The sequence below is a fragment of the Scyliorhinus canicula genome, chromosome 13 (assembly GCF_902713615.1).
Source record: "Scyliorhinus canicula chromosome 13, sScyCan1.1, whole genome shotgun sequence".
Classification (NCBI taxonomy): Eukaryota; Metazoa; Chordata; class Chondrichthyes; order Carcharhiniformes; family Scyliorhinidae; genus Scyliorhinus; species Scyliorhinus canicula.
Genome location: NC_052158.1, coordinates 790,258 through 807,613, shown reverse-complemented (window position 1 = coordinate 807,613; position 17,356 = coordinate 790,258). Strand labels below are relative to the sequence as shown.

Here is a 17,356-nt window from a genome sequence, read left to right as displayed (position 1 = left end):
GTTCTGTGGCCATTAACCCCCCGTTTCCCTGGGTTTATCTGTGGCCATTAACCCCCGTTCCTGGGTATCTGGCCATTAACCCCCCCGTTTCCCTGGGTTATCTGTGGCCATTAAACCCCCCCCATTTTTCCCTGGGTTCTGAGGCCATTAACCCCCCGTTTCCGGGTTTTCTGTGCCATTAACCCCCGTTTCCCTGGGTTTCTGTGGCCATAACCCCCGTTTCCCTGGTTTCTGTGCCATTAACCCCGTTCCCCTGGGTTTCTGTGGCCATAACCCCCGTTTACTGGGTATCTGTGGCCATTACCCCCCCGTTCCCTGGGTATCTGTGGCCAATTATCCCCCGTTACCCTGGGTATCTGTGGCCATTAACCCCCCCGTTTCCCTGGGTATCTGTGGCCATTAACCCCCCGTTTCCCTGGGTATCTGTGGCCATTAACCCCCCGTTTCCCTGGGTTTCTGTGGCCATTAACCCCCCGTTTCCCTGGGTATCCGTGGCCATTAACCCCCCCCGCCCGTTTCCCTGTGTTTCTGTGGCCATTAACCCCCCGTTTCCCTGGGTTTCTGTGGCCATTAACCCCCCGTTTCGCTGGGTATCTGTGGCCATTAACCCCCTGTTTCCCTGGGTATCTGTGGCCATTAACCCCTCGTTTCCCTGCGTTTCTGTGGCCATTAACCCCTCGTTTCCCTGGGTTTATGTGGCCATTAACCCCCCCCCCCCGTTTCCCTGGGTATCTGTGGCCATTAACCCCTCGTTTCCCTGGGTTTCTGTGGCCATTAACCCCCCCCCCCCTTTCCCTGGGTATCTGTGGCCATTAACCCCCCGTTTCACTGGGTACCTGTGGCCATTAAATCCCCCGTTTCCCTGGGTTTCTGTGGCCATTAACCCCCCATTTCCCTGGGTATCTGTGGCCATTAACCCCCCGTTTCCCTGGGTATCTGTGGCCATTAACCCCCCGTTCCCCTGGGTTTCTGTGGCCATTAACCCCCCGTTTCCCTGGATATCTGTGGCCATTAACCCCCCGTTCCCCTGGGTATCTGAGGCCATTAACCCCCCGTTTCCCTGGGTATCTGTGGCCATTAACCCCCCGTTTCCCTGGGCATCTGTAGCCATTAACCACCCGTTTCCCTGGTTTTCTGTGGCCATTAACCCCCCGTTTCCCTAGGTATCTGTGGCCATAAACCCCCCCCCCCGTTTCCCTGGGTTTCTGTGGACATTAACCCCCCGTTTCCCTGGGTTTCTGTGGCCAATAACCCCCCCCCCCTCCCCTGTGTTTCTGTGGCCATTAACCCCCCCCCCCCGTTTCCCTGGGTATCTGTGGCCATTAACCCCCGTTTCCCTGGGTATCTGTGGCCATTAACCCCCCCCCCCGTTTCCCTGGGTTTCTGTGGCCATTAACCTCCCGTTTCCCTAGGTATCTGTGGCCATTAACCCCCCCCTCCGTTTCCCTGGGTTTCTGTGGACATTAACCCCCCGTTTCCCTGGGTTTCTGTGGCCATTAACCCCCCCCCTATTTCCCTGGTTTTCTGTGGCCATTAACACCCCTTTTCCCTGGGTGTCTGTGGCCATTAACCCCCCGTTTCCCTGGTTTTCTGTGGCCATTAACCCCCGTTTCCCTGGGTTTCTGTGGCCATCAACCCCCCGTTTCCCTGGGTTTCTATGGCCATTAACCCCCGTTTCCCTGGGATGCTGTTGCCATTAACCCCCCCATTTCCCTGGGTATCTGTGGCCATTAACCCCCCCCCCCATTTTCCTGGGTTTCTGAGGCCATTAACCCCCCGTTTCCCTGGGTTTCTGTGGCCATTAACCCCCCGTTTCCCTGGGTATCTGTGGCCATTAACCCCCCGTTTCCCTGGGTTTCTGTGGCCATTAACCCCCGTTTCCCTGGGTTTCTGTGGCCATTAACCCCCCGTTTCCCTGGGTATCTGTGGCCATTAACCCCCCGTTTCCCTGGGTTTCTGTGGCCAATAACCCCCCGTTACCCTGGGTATCTGTGGCCATTAACCCCCCCGTTTTCCTGGGTATCTGTGGCCATTAATCCCCCGTTTCCCTGGGTATCTGTGGCCATTAACCCCCCGTTTCCCTGGGTATCTGTGGCCATTAACCCCCCGTTTCCCTGGGTATCTGTGGCCATTAACCCCCCGTTTCCCTGGGTATTGTAAGGGAATTTGTACTGGATATTGTATGAGTTAGGTATGAAGTTCAGCATCATAGGTTTTAGTGAAATGATAAAGTAGATTTAGGTGAAGTATTGAGATGAATATGTAACCTAGGGTAACCTCGTGTGACCTAATGTAATCAAGTATAGTTAATATACCTCGTGTGACCTAATGTAATCAAGTATAGTTAATATGATTAGAGCAGCAGACCCAGAAAAGTAGTATAGCATTTACTAATTAACAAAGACAAATAATAGTCACTTGGGAGAACAATGAATACAGCTCAGTGGCTCAACTTAATGGTTGACCATAAATAATGGCCATAAAAAGACAAGAATAGAGTGAGCATGTTTTTCTGTACATTCGGCCTAAGTCAGCAAAACCACAATTGTCTCACAAGCAGGGAAGTTTACACAGGAACAAGATAAGGACAAGAGTTATAACCACCATGGTTTAAGAAGCAAAGAGAGGAAATAGGGAGCGACCAATCTCGAATGGGACAGATAAAGGGCCAACTAAAAACAATGGTGGCCAAAGCAAGGACAGATTGGAAAGCAAGATAAGAGGGCTGTAAAGTAAGATAAGAGTTTGAGATATGGAGTTGCAATGTACATAAAAGACAGTAAGCCCTGAGGCTCTTCGGATTGTTCTGGACATCCCAGCTTTGTTTTTTCTTGTGCTAGGAAAAATAAAGTTCACTGCTTGAAAGATCGCTTCTCAGACTCTCGGTGTTTTAATAGGTACGAACAAATTGTCGTCCTGGGGAACCACGACAAAATTGGCGCTGCGAAGCAGGGTTGGTGAGAGATCGCCCAGAAAAGCATCTGGAAGGAGTGGCGGAGGCGAAGGTCCGACCGGGGCTGGACATCCCAAAGCCGGCATTCTGACAACAAGGTAAGCAGATTTGTATTGCATGTAAATCCTTGTTGTCGGAAAAGGGATCTCGAGGCCCGGCGCACCCGGCTCTTTGCTGGTCCTGGATCTCCCCAACCACAAAGATATCCTGCATAACTAAAACCAAATTGGGTAAAATAGTATTGAGAGACTGAGTCTGATCTGAAGAGTAGAGTTTTGCATGCAAAGCGCACTGTGAATACTGTATTGTCTGTGAGTGGGTAAAAAGTGAGACAGGGAAAAAGGCCGAACGCTAAGGTAATGCAATTAGGTTAAGTCAACCGGTTTGGAGCGGGTTTTTCCAGGTTACGACTTGCCCAGAAGAGAGTAAGTGTGGGAAAATCTGCCAGTCCAAACCTATCCAGGACCTCGGGTAAGGGACGTCAACCGAGAGGGAGAGAGATCAGTGAGAGATCGCTCTCTGACCTAATACGGTAGTCAAAAGCACAGGAGGGGAATCTAACCCCGGAGAGGGGGATTAACAGCTAGAATAGAGAAAGTAAAAGACCAATTTGAACAAACTGGTCTGAGGCAGCAGCGTGGAGGACAGAAATAAGAAGGAGAGTCGGAACACAGGTAGGGTAATAACTAACAACTTGGAAAGGTCACACTGACAAAACCACCTAGCGGCGAGATTGGTACAATCGGTTGGGAAGGAAGATTAGTCAGGGGGTTAAGAAAGGATAATAACAGAAACGGAAGCAACACTGGATTGGGGAAAAACTACACATATAACTAACTTAGAAGAGGTAGAGAACGAGTGGCCGTATGTAAAATGGGAAAGAATAGCCGATAGGAATTGGATAGACGAAATAAACTTGGAAACTCTAGAGAAATTAATAAAGGAATCTGATCGATATAGGGTTTCTATACACATAGACGAGCAAGTAAAAACCTACTACCCTCTAGCCCGGGAAAGGAAGATAGTGCCGGGACAGGGGACTACGGGGAAGTGGATATCGGGACCCCGGTTAGAGTTACAGATATTGGCAAGGGAAACCCAAGGTAAAGGTAAACAGGGGACTGAGCACGGAAAAACAACACAGCAAGTAATAATCACTGTGATACCTAACTCTGACGGATTAAGTGATAAAAATTGTGACAGTAATCCAAAAAGACGAGTAATGGCACACAAGGGTAAAACACCAGTGGAAACATTAGGGGATAAGTTCCCAGCCCTCAGGGGAGATATAGAACATGTCTCTGAAAAATGGGCCAAAAGAACAAGTAAAACTAATACACAGTGGCCGGAGGAAGGCACATGGTGCGTAGAGAGGTGTGAGGACCAGAAGGGAATAATAAAGAACTATAAAATAAAAGATAAATCTAAGAAAAGAAAGGAGAAGCGAGAAAAAGAACTAGAGATACTGGCATTGTTTGAAAAGGAAGGGAGAGAAAGGAGAAGGGCATGGAGGGAAGTATGGATGCAAATGCCAGTGCAACTTCAGGAAAAAGCAAAATTAGAAGATCCAAATGTAGCCCCGCCCCCATACTCAGAGGAACAGGGTTCCACGGGACTGTACCCAGTTATATCAGGCACGATGAATTTTGAGGGAGTATTTGACACAGAAGAGGTGACGAAGGAAGAATGGGCACGAAGGGAGTTAGAAAAGAAACAAGGTGTAGAGGAAGAGGCTAAGAAAACAGAAGAGGAGTTGAATGAGTTAAACCAAAGGAGAAAGCAGTTGGAGGAAGAAGTAAATGTAATAGACATTTTGGAATGGGTAAAGACGGTAATGAAAAAGGAAAAGGAACGAGACGAGGAAGAAAAGAATGGTAGAAGAAAATGTGAGTGGAAAACAAGTCATGATCCTTGCGAGGGTGAAAGTAAGGCGTCACAGGAAAAAATAAAAGAAAAGAGAGTCGAAGCCAGCAGAGAGGAAAGAGAAAGAAAAAGAAGCATAAAGGAAACATGTTGGCAAGGGCACAAAGAGGCAGACAGACGAGAAGTGGGGAAAGCATGGAGGTGGAAGTACCCAGAGAGAATCGAGGGAGAGATGGAAGGAGAGACAGAAGAAAGTAGTGACGACGAAGGGGGACAATCAGTGTTAGGGGAACAAAGAAAATCGACACGGGTAAGACACCAAACTGTAAAGTTTCCAGATAGGGAGAAAAGAGGGAATAAGATGTTCCCGGTGATTCTGAAGGGTGGCAGACCGCAGTATATCCCTTGGTCAGGTCAGGATTTGCCTAATCTAATTAATGAATTACCCAATATTTTGGAAGGAGCTGGAAGGTGGATTGGACAGTTGGAGGCAGGAATGGTGGGAAAAAGGATGGCACTGGGTGACATCAAAGCTCTCCTGACAAAGGTGCTAGGAATGGACCAAATGGCAGAAGTAATGAGACGTGCCGGCATCCCGACCGCAGCTTATGACCCTGAGGTAGATGGGACACTAATGGACCCGTACCGACAAGATATCTGGCAGGCACTGAGGAATATGTACCCCAATCGAATGGATGTAAAAACCCTAAGGGGAGAGCCATTGGGTGAGGAGGAGAATGCAGCTGTGTATGTGGAAAATCAATTAAAAAGGTGGAAAAGGGACACGGAGAGGGACATTCTAACAGACCCGCTGACCAACTCCATGTTCCGGGCTGCAATTCTAGAGGGCCTGCCAGTCTCAGCTAAGACAAGACTGGAGGATGTGGTGGGCTTGGACTCAAAAAGCTACCAGGAGTTTGTGGATTATGTTGCCCATGCAGTAGAAAGACATCGCAAAGATGAAAAGAATGCAGACAAACAGCTGAAGGAGATACAACGTAAACTCCTTCAGGCACAATTGGAGGAGATCAAAAACAAGGATAAGCTAAAGGCAAAAGAAGATCTCACACCCAGAAAAATAGCACCGATGGTGGTGGAGCAAAAGCCAGGGGAAATTCCTGCACTAACAATAGGGGGGAGCGGAGATGGAGGCCAGCCCATCATAACCTATAACATTTCTGCCTTCCCACTGTCCATAAACCCACAAGCCCATGGCCTAAATTATCAAAATCCGTACGCCCTGCAAAATCAGACTGACTGGAATAAAAATGGGAAAGGACAGGGAGGGGGTAGGCCACCCTTTCAGAATCAGAGAGGGCAGGGACAGGCTAATTATCAGACTCCGAGACAGGGACCACTGCCTGGCCCTCCAGGTGTGTGTTGGGGGTGCGGGGAGACAGGGCACATAAAAAGGAATTGCCCGCGGAGTTCCACCAGACAGGGAGAAAACCAGCAACAGGCAGGCCAACAGCTGATCCAAGGGTCGCCGAACAGCGTCCCGATGTTTCAAGGGCCGGTGAACCATCAGAGTTTCGCATAGAGAGGCCCAGAGAACCCCGAAATGGTAGGACAGTACGTACAAATAACAGAAACCGCAGAGCAGGAACCTATAGTTAATGTTAGAGTAGGCGGGATCGAGGTCCCCATGATGATAGACACCGGCGCCACGTGTACGTGCATACAAACGAAATATGCGGATCACCTACCATTGTCAAACCGGTTTGTAAAAACTGTGGGGTTCTCGGGGAAAATAACACTAGCTCGAATGACGACGCCGGTGCCTGTTACCATTGGAAACAAAACTACCCATGTACCTGTTTTAGTATGTGATAAAACTCCTTTAAACCTATTGGGAAGGGATGCAATCCTAGGTCTAGGACTGAAATTAGAATGCACCGAACAAGGAATTGATTTGATGGGAATGTATTCACTTGAGATACCAGGAAAGGAAGGGGTTAATGTATATTGGCTGGGAGATATAGAGGAACAAATTAAAAAACAGATATGGGAAGTTTGGGGAAAACTTATAGACACTTGGGTTCCACAAGCCAAAGGGCCAAGAACAGAATTACACTGTACAATGATATTTGATGAAGGGCAGGAACCTGAAATACAGGAGAAATGGGAAAGGGAGGCGGGACGAGAGCAGGAAATAAAGTCAGGAAGTATTTTAATTGGACTAGAGGGAGTGGCCCTCGCAATCGTTAGGAATGAATGGATTGACAAATGGTTCTCTGTACCTGGGGCGGAGCCACATGTCACGTTGAAAGTAAATCCGGGATATAGATCAAAGGACCTAGGACCAATGGTGTTGAGAGCACAAGACTTAGAATTTGACCAGACAGACAATGTAGATATTTGGACGTCCAGCGATGGACAAATGACGAAAATAATTTTGGAGGTTAAGATGCTTGGGAAACCAAAGCAGATAACAATAGGAGTGCAGAGTGAGAAACAGGAACTGGAATGGAGAGAGAGCTTAGAGCAGGATTTGAACTCCCTCCCACAGGAGTTGTGGTCCAGACAGGACACGGATGTAGGGAGGGTTAAAAACACTAATCCAGTTGAAGTCAGATTAAAGACAGGACGCCAGGGGCCCTATAGGCCACAATACCCAATCAAGACAGAAGCAATTGAAGGAATTAGAGAAACGATTAAGGGATTGATAGAAGCAGGGGTATTAAAGGAAACCCGGAGCAGGTGTAATACACCGCTCCTACCAGTAAAAAAGGCGGACGGAGAAAAATGGAGATTGGTGCATGACCTAAGGGCAATTAATGAGGTAGTGGAAGATATGCCAGTAGAGGTTCCAAACCCTTACACCTTGTTGACAAATATACCACCTGAAAGTAGATGGTTTACTGTAATCGACCTATGTTCGGCATTTTTTAGTGTGCCACTAGCTCAAGAAAGTCAGTATCTCTTTGCATTTACGTACGAGGGGAAACAATACACATACAATAGAATGCCCCAAGGATTTAAACATTCCCCACATGTTTTCAATCAGGTGTTGAGAGCAGATTTAGAAGGAATACAGTTGGAAGGAACACTGATACAATATGTGGATGATTTACTATTATGCACAGAAACACAAGAACAATGTAGGAAGGATAGTTTAAAACTTTTGAAAAGACTAGCAGAGGGGGGTCATAAAGTATCCTGGAAGAAGCTGCAGCTGTGCCAGAGAAAGGTAGAATACTTGGGGAGAGAAATATCAGCAGGGCAGAAGGGGATAGCTTCACAGCAAATAGAAGCAGTACTGAAAATTCCGAAACCACAGACAGTGGGACAAATGATGACATTTTTGGGAATGACAGGATTCAGTTCAGAATGGGTGGAAAGCTATGCAGAAAAAACGCAGGCACTACGAAAGATAATGAAGGAAGCAGGGTGTGAAGAATTAAAAGCCAAACTAACATGGGATAAGGATGCGTCAGACGCATTTGAGAATATAAAGAGAGAAATGGCACAGGCACCAGCATTGGCTTTACCGACCTATGACAAACCCTTTGACTTATTTGTGAGTAACAGAGAAGCCGGATTTGCTACAGCAGTGTTAACACAGGAAAATTGCAAGGGGAGGCGAAGGCAGACTGTAGCATATTATAGTACCAAGCTAGATGACGTAGCAATGGGATACCCTCCGTGCTATCAAGGCCTGGCAGCAGCCTGGTGGGCGTACGAAAAGGCAGCTACGGTCACAATGGGATATCCGATAAACATACATGTACACCATAAAGTAGCTGAATTGATTGAAAAAGGGAAGTTTGTTCTGACGCCGGCTAGAATTCACCATTTTCAAATGCTGACCACATTCCCGGATATTACGATAGTGAAGTGCAATAGGGCCAACCCAGCTGACTATATGCCATTGCCACATGAGGGAGAGGAGCATGAGTGTGTTAGAGAGACAAAAGTGTTTATGAAACTGAGGAAAGATCTGAAGGCAGATAGGTTAAACACAGAAGAAAAGAGAACGTTGTATGTTGATGGCTCGTGTCATAGGGATTATAGGGGAAATCATGCTGGCTATGCAGTAGTTGAACAGAAAGGGAAAACATTTGAGGTACTGGAGGCAAAAGAATGTGAGCAGCCATGCTCAGCCCAGTTAGCGGAGCTTGCAGCACTGACCAGAGCATGTGAGTTAGCAAACGGGGAAGCAGTGGAAATTTATACTGATTCGGCCTATGCCCACGGGGTTTGCCACCTGTTTGGGGCAATATGAAAGCAAAGGGGATTTATGAAAAGCGGAGGAGGACCAATTCAACACGAAGGTCAAATCAGGACTTTAATAACGGCTATGATGGGTCCAAGGGAATTAGCCATAATTAAGTGTCAGGCGCATAAAAAGGGAACAGATAGCATCACACAGGGAAATACCAAAGCCGACAAGGCGGCTAAAGAAGCGTCAGGATACATTGAGGCTACGATAGCCCCAGTAGAAATAGCAAGGTCACACCCAGGGCCAGGTGTGGGGAATATCGAACCTCAAATCACATTAGAAGATGTGGCACAGTTACAGGAAGAAGCCCCTGTAGCTGAAAAAACAATGTGGAAAGATAGAGGAGCACTACAGGGACAACATGACAAAATATGGAGAAATGGGGAGGGGTTGGTCATAGCACCCACATCATTACTAACCGTACTAATTAGTGAAGCACATGGAGTGGATCACTGTGCAAGAGGAGAAGTGGCTAGGAAGATTAAGAAGGAAGGATTCTGGTCACCATACCTGCAAAACTCAATTGACTATATACTAGGTCTGTGTGAGGTGTGTGCTCAGAATAATATCAGGAAGGGCATTACTGCCCCAATAGGGCATATACCCATTCCAGAAGGGCCGTTTAAACATCTATGCATGGACTATGTGGACATGGGAAAGGTGGTAAGGGGGAAAAGATACATGCTAGTGATTATTGATAGATTCAGCAGATGGATAGAAGCAACGCCATCCAAAGATCAAGGATCTGGAACGGTAATTAACTTCCTGTCAAAAGAAATTATCCCAAGATTTGGCATACCCATGCAATTAAGTTCAGACAATGGATCTGCTTTTATAGGGAGGGCACTGAGAGAGACACTCTCAGCACTCCGAATAAAGCAGAAGTTTGGATGTGTGTATCATCCTCAATCCCAAGGAATGGTGGAGAGAGCAAACGGAACCCTCAAGGCTAAAATAAGCAAAATTTGCAGCGAGACAGGAAAAAACTGGATAGATGCTCTGCCATTGGCTCTAATGCAATACAGGAGTCAGGAAAACAGGATCACACATTTAAGCCCACATGAGATGATGACAGGAAGAGTAATGCCGGTGCCAAAGATCGGGGGAGCAGGGGGCCCCGCGTTGGAGTGTTTAGATCAGGACACAAGAGAGTATGTACGACAATTAACTTTTATACATAGAACTATTTTTGAACAGGAAAAGGCCAAGGAGGAGGAGAGCCCTGCAACGGAACACCAGATCAAACCGGGAGATCAAGTATACATCAGAAAGTTCCGGAGACATTGGCATGAACCCAGACGAGAAGGGCCGTTTGACGTCACCAAAGTATCTCCCACGGCGTTGCAAGTAGAAGGCAGTACACTGTGGTATCACTTGAACCATTGCACCAGAACGGTACCCGGGGTAGGGGAGAGAAGGGAGACTGGAGATAGTGGCAGGGCGGATAGAAGTAGCAGCGAGGAAGAGATAGCACTACACGAGGAGAATCGTGAGGAGGAGGAGCAGAGCCAAAGTAGAACAGAAATAGTAGCAGATGATGAGAGTGGTTCTGTGCATGAGCTGGCTGATGATACAAATGCCCAGCCTGAGCCTGTTAGTCAAGGTGCCGAGGGAGGTGAGAACAGGGAAGGGGCCTCGTTCCCCACCTGGGACTTGGACACTATTTCCCTTGAGGACTTCCTTGACCCATAAAAAAGGAAAGTGGGATGCAGAGGACATAGGGGTGCAGAATCAGGAAGGTACAGTATTAAGACAAACAAGACGTAGACGATTAGTGAGTACGAATACTGTTTGGGAGAAAGCAACAAGAAACAAATGGTGGAAATGGGCTGAGTATACAGGTCAGAAAAACAGTGAGGGGAAAGATTGTGTGGTATGTGCATCAGAGAGACCTGACACCCAAGTAATTGATGTACCATGGGGATCAGGAGAATGTAGAACCATGCTGCAAATCTGGAAAAAGAAAAATTGCCGTGCACACACCACATATACACAGACATATAAGACAGGGACTAGGACGCTCACGTATGAGACGATAAACTGTTCAGGATCCGCATGTATTGACTTTTGTAAAGGGAAGATACCGATGTGTCACTACCACTGTGTCCTGCTTGCTGGGGTAAAAAAGGGCATGTACCATATGTCCCACGATTGTCCAAATTGGCCGAGAACGACAATGGACGCGGCCCCAAAGGAATGGAGGGTGCGGCCTGACTTACGGGTCCAAGATTGTTATTGGAGGGGAAGCAGCACGGGGAGTAGTTTGGGACACTACACAGGAGAGTGTGAAAGAATTTGGAATATAACTGACGCCCATAGTCTGTTCATCCCAATTGATGGGGGATCGCCACCCCCTCCTTATGTATTAGACTATCAAGTAAACCAACTGGCCGATCTCTGGTGGCTTTGTGGCCCGGAAAAAGGGCTGCTGGCACACTTACCACTGACTGTGTGCCCGAGTTATGTTGGCCCAGAGCACTGTAATACTGCCGGTGGAAAAAGGAATTACATCACGAAAAGTTAAGAGGGCTTATACCCCTGACCCTAGGGTACAACTAGACGCAATCGGACAGCCCCGAGGCATTCCGAATGAGTTCAAAGCTAGGAACGAAATAGCTGCAGGGTTTGAATCCATCTTTGTTTGGATCACACCCAGCAAAAACACTGAGTGGATCAATTACATCTATTATAATCAGCAGAGGTTTATTAATTATTCGAATGACGCCCTGGAAGCATTGGGAGAGCAGTTGGATGCGACCAGTAAAATGGCATGGCAAAATCGACAGGCATTAGATTGGCTCTTGGCAGAGAAAGGAGGGGTCTGTGTTATGTTTGGAGACCAGTGTTGCACATTTATCCCTAACAACACTGATCCAGAGGGGTCCTTTACACAAGCCATGAATAAGTTGAAGAATCTTAGGACAGAAGTGAAGGAAAATGCTGGGTTTGGGCATGAGGCGTGGAGTTGGTTGGATAGAATGTTAGGAAGATGGGGGGCATGGTTTGCCAAAGCTGGAGCTGTAGCAATCACAATCATAACCATTCTAGGATTCATATTTTGTTGTTTTCTACCCGCCCTGAGATCCTTCCTTACCAGAGTTGCAGCACGGCAGATGATGGTGACAAGCAGCTCACGCTCACGAGGAAAAACAGAGGAACGGGAACACCTTGAGCTGCCTCCGATGAGTGGATTCACTATGACCTTGGTCGAGATTGAAACTCATCACTCTGTGAAAGGACTATAATAATGGACGATCGCTTTGTAACAACAATAGCACCTGGCTCAAATCCACAAGAGACTCGGAGAACTTAGTCTGTACACAGGAATCAGTCTTTTTCCCTTCCCTTGCCAAGGGTGGGAAGGTTTTTGGCTGATGACTGTCAGGAGCAGGCAATCTGGGGGAGCAACCCAAGAATCAGAACCTGGATAGATCGATTATGATAAAGATGGAATGGGGACATTGATCCCTGACCAAATTATTCGGCTCCTCCACATTGCCTGCAAAAAGTGATTAAAATAAAATGTAAATGGGATCAAGCAAGGGGATTATTTGAGCTTGGTAATTGGTATGAGGCTAGGGAATAGCCTCAAAGGGGGGACATGTAAGGGAATTTGTACTGGATATTGTATGAGTTAGGTATGAAGTTCAGCATCATAGGTTTTAGTGAAATGATAAAGTAGATTTAGGTGAAGTATTGAGATGAATATGTAACCTAGGGTAACCTCGTGTGACCTAATGTAATCAAGTATAGTTAATATACCTCGTGTGACCTAATGTAATCAAGTATAGTTAATATGATTAGAGCAGCAGACCCAGAAAAGTAGTATAGCATTTACTAATTAACAAAGACAAATAATAGTCACTTGGGAGAACAATGAATACGGCTCAGTGGCTCAACTTAATGGTTGACCATAAATAATGGCCATAAAAAGACAAGAATAGAGTGAGCATGTTTTTCTGTACATTCGGCCTAAGTCAGCAAAACCACAATTGTCTCACAAGCAAGGAAGTTTACACAGGAACAAGATAAGGACAAGAGTTATAACCACCATGGTTTAAGAAGCAAAGAGAGGAAATAGGGAGCGACCAATCTCCAATGGGACAGATAAAGGGCCAACTAAAAACAATGGTGGCCAAAGCAAGGACAGATTGGAAAGCAAGATAAGAGGGCTGTAAAGTAAGATAAGAGTTTGAGATATGGAGTTGCAATGTACATAAAAGACAGTAAGCCCTGAGGCTCTTCGGATTGTTCCGGACATCCCAGCTTTGTTTTTTCTTGTGCTAGGAAAAATAAAGTTCACTGCTTGAAAGATCGCTTCTCAGACTCTCGGTGTTTTAATCGGTACGAACAAATTGTCGTCCTGGGGAACCACGACAAAATCTGTGGCCATTAACCCCCACCCCCGTTTCCCTGGGTATCTGTGGCCATTAACCCCCCGTTTCCCTGGGTTTCTGTGGCCATTAAACCCCCGTTTCCCTGGGTATCTGTGGCCATTAACCCCCCGTTTCCCTGGGTATCTGTGGCCATTAACCTCCCGTTTCCCTGGGTTTCTGTGGCCATTAACCCCCCGTTTCCCTGGGTATCTGTGGCCATTAACCCCCCGTTTCCCTGGGTATCTGTGGCCATTAACCCCCCGTTTCCCTGGGCATCTGTGGCCATTAACCCCCGTTTCCCTGGGTTTCTGTGGCCATTAACCCCACGTTACCCTGGGTATCTGTGGCCATTAGCCCCCGTTTCCCTGGGTATCTGTGGCCATTAACCCCCCGTTTCCCTGGGTACCTGTGGCCATTAACCCCCCGTTTCCCTGGGTTTCTGTGGCCATTAACCCCCCATTTCCCTGGGTATCTGTGGCTATTAACCCCCCCGTTTCGCTGGGTATCTGTGGCCATAAACCCCCCGTTTCCCTGGGTTTCTGTGGCCATTACCCCCCCGTTTCCCTTGGGTATCTGTGGCCATTAAACCCACGTTTCCCTGGTTTCTGTGGCCATTAACCCCCCGTTTCCCTGGGTTTCTGTGGCCATTAACCCCCCGTTTCCCTGGATATCTGTGGCCATTTTCCCCCCGTTTCCCTGGGTATCTGTGGCCATTAACCCCCGTTCCCCTGTGTTTCTGTGGCCATTAACCCCCCGTTTCCCTGGGTATCTGTGGCCATTAACCCCCCGTTTCCCTGGGTTTCTGTGGCCATTAACCCCCCGTTTCCCTGGGTTTCTGTGGCCATTAACCCCCCGTTTCCCTGGATCTGTGGCCATTAACCCCCCCCCCCCTATCCCTGGGTATCTGTGGCCATTAACCCTCCGTTTCCCTGGTTTCTGTGGCCATTAACCCCCCGTTTCCCTGGGTATCTGTGGCCATTAACCCCCCCCCCCCGTTTCCCTGTGTTTCTGTGGCCATTAACCCCCCGTTTCCCTGGGTTTCTGTGGCCATTACTCCCCGTTTCCCTGGGTATCTGTGGCCATTAACCCCCTGTTTCCCTGGGTATCTGTGGCCATTAACCCCTCGTTTCCCTGGGTTTCTGTGGCCATTAACCCCTCGTTTCCCTGGGTTTCTGTGGCCATTAAACCCCCCCGTTTCCCTGGCTATCTGTGGCCATTAACCCCTCGTTTCCCTGGGTTTCTGTGGCCATTAACCCCCCCCCCGTTTCCCTGGGTATCTGTGGCCATTAACCCCCCGTTTCCCTGGGTATCTGTGGCCATTAACCCCCCGTTTCCCTGGGTTTCTGTGGCCATTAACCCCCCATTTCCCTGGGTATCTGTGGCCATTAACCCCCCGTTTCCCTGGGTATCTGTGGCCATTAACCCCCGTTTCCCTGGGTTTCTGTGGCCATTAACCCCCCGTTTCCCTGGATATCTGTGGCCATTAACCCCCCGTTTCCCTGGGTATCTGTGGCCATTAACCCCCCGTTCCCTGGGTTTCTGTGGCCATTAACCCCCCGTTTCCCTGGGTATCTGTGGCCATTAACCCCCCGTTTCCCTGGGTATCTGTGGCCATTAACCCCCCGTTTCCCTGGGTTTCTGTGGCCATTAACCCCCCGTTTCCCTGGGTTTCTGTGGCCATTAACCCCCCGTTTCCCTGGTATCTGTGGCCATTAACCCCCCCGTTTCCTGGGTTCTGTGGCCATTAACCCCCGTTTCCCTGGGTATCTGTGGCCATTAACCCCCCGTTTCCCTGGTTTCTGTGGCCATTAACCCCCCGTTTCCCTGGGTTTCTGTGGCCATTAACCCCCCCGTTTCCCTGGGTTTCTGTGGCCATTAACCCCCCGTTTCCCTGGGTTCTGTGGCCATTAACCCCCCCGTTTCCCTGGGTTTCTGTGGCCATTAACCCCCCGTTTCCCTGGGTATCTGTGGCCATTAACCCCCCGTTTCCCTGGGTTCTGTGGCCATTAACCCCCCGTTACCCTGGGTTTCTGTGGCCATTAAACCCCCCCCCCCCCCGTTTCCCTGGCTATCTGGCCGTTAACCCCTCGTTTCCCTGGGTTTCTGTGGCCATTAACCCCCCCCCCGTTTCCCTGGGTATCTGTGGCCATTAACCCCCCCGTTTCCCTGGATATCTGTGGCCATTAACCCCCCGTTTCCCTGGGTATCTGTGGCCATTAACCCCCCGTTCCCCTTGGTTTCTGCGGCCATTAACCCCCGTTTCCCTGGTATCTGTGGCCATTAACCCCCCGTTTCCCTGGGTATCTGTGGCCATTAACCCCCGTTTCCCTGGGTTTCTGGGCCATTAACCCCCCTTTTCCCTGGATATCTGTGGCCATTAACCCCCCCCCCCCGTTTCCCTGGGTTTCTGTGGCCATTAACCCCCCGTGTTCCCTGGTTTCTGTGGCCATTAACTACCCCGTTTCCCTGGGTATCTGTGGCCATTAACCCCTGTTTCCCTGGGTTTCTGTGGCCATTAACACCCTCGTTCCCTGGGTTCTGTGGCCATTAACCCCCCGTTTCCCTGGTTTCTGTGGCCATTAACCCCCCCGTTTCCCTGGTATCTGTGGCCATTAACCCCCCCTTTCCCTGGGTTTCTGTGGCCATTAACCCCCCCCCGTTTCCCTGGGTATCTGTGGCCATTAACCCCCCGTTTCCCTGGTTTCTGTGGCCATTAACCCCCCGTTTCCGGGTTTCTGTGCCATTAACCCCCCATTTCCCTGGGTTATCTGTGGCCATTAACCCCCCGTTTCCCTGGGTATCTTGTGGCCATTAACCCCCCGTTTCCCTGGTTTCTGTGGCCATTAACCCCCCGTTTCCCTGGGTATCTGTGGCCATTAACCCCTCGTTTCCCTGGGTTTCTGTGGCCATAACCCCCCTTTCCCCTGGGTTTCTGTGGCCATTAACCCCCCGTTTCCCTGGGTATCTGTGGCCATTAACCCCCCGTTTCCTGGGCTTCTGTGGCCATTAACCCCCCGTTTCCCTGGGTTTCTGTGGCCATTAACCCCCCGTTTCCCTGGGTATCTGTGGCCATTAACCCCCCCTCCCCGTTTCCCTGGGTTTCTGTGGCCATTAACCCCCCGTTTCCCTGGGTTTCTGTGGCCATTAACCCCCCCGTTTCCCTGGTTTCTGTGGCCATTAACCCCCCGTTTCCCTGGGTATCTGTGGCCATTAACCCCCCGTTCCCTGGGTTTCTGTGGCCATTAACCCCCCGTTTCCCTGGGTATCTGTGGCCATTAACCCCCCCGTTTCCCTGGGTTTCTGTGGCATTAACCCCCCGTTTCCCTGGGTTTCTGTGGCCATTAACCCCCCGTTTCCCTGGGTATCTGTGGCCATTAACCCCCCGTTTCCCGGGGTTCTGTGGCCATTAACCCCCCGTTTCCCTGGGTATCTGTGGCCATTAACCCCCCGTTTCCCTGGGTTTCTGTGGCCATTAACCCCCCCCCCCGTTTCCCTGGGTTTCTGTGGCCATTAACCCCCCGTTTCCCTTGTTTTCTGTGGCCATTAACCCCCCCGTTTCCCTGGGTTTCTGTGGCCATTAACCCCCCGTTTCCCTGGGTATCTGTGGCCATTAACCCCCCGTTTCCCTGGGTTCTGTGGCCATTAACCCCCCGTTTCCCTGGGTATCTGTGGCCATTACCCCCCCCGTTTCCCTGGGTATCTGTGGCCATTACCCCCCCGTTTCCCTGGTTATCTGTGGCCATTAACCCCCCGTTTTCCCTGGGTTTCTGTGGCCATTAACCCCCCGTTTCCCTGGGTATCTGTGGCCATTAACCCCCCCCCCCGTTTCCCTGGGTTTTCTGTGGCCATTAACCCCCCCCCGTTTCCCTGGGTATCTGTGGCCATTAACCCCCTTTCCCTGGGTATTCTGTGGCCATTAACCCCACCGTTTCCCTGGGTATC

At 49.3% G+C, this 17,356-nt stretch overlaps 2 protein-coding genes across 3 annotated transcripts in view; one reads left to right on the top strand and one right to left on the bottom strand.

Moving 5' to 3' along the window:
• The window catches only part of LOC119975795 (carcinoembryonic antigen-related cell adhesion molecule 1-like), a 345,216-nt gene that overhangs the window by 48,704 nt on the left and 279,156 nt on the right, over positions 1-17,356 (bottom strand). The window lies entirely within an intron of this gene.
• On the top strand, positions 3,296-13,345 carry LOC119975794. Its single transcript, XM_038815650.1, has 2 exons — positions 3,296-3,627; positions 10,236-13,345. Exon 2 carries the CDS (start codon positions 10,573-10,575, stop codon positions 11,560-11,562), a length of 990 nt encoding a protein of 329 aa, XP_038671578.1. The 5' UTR covers positions 3,296-3,627; positions 10,236-10,572; the 3' UTR covers positions 11,563-13,345.

Excerpts from the sequence above, each read along its gene's own strand:
- LOC119975794 (XM_038815650.1), top strand. The coding sequence starts at position 10,573 with ATGATGAGAGTGGTTCTGTGCATGAGCTGGCTGATGATACAAATGCCC.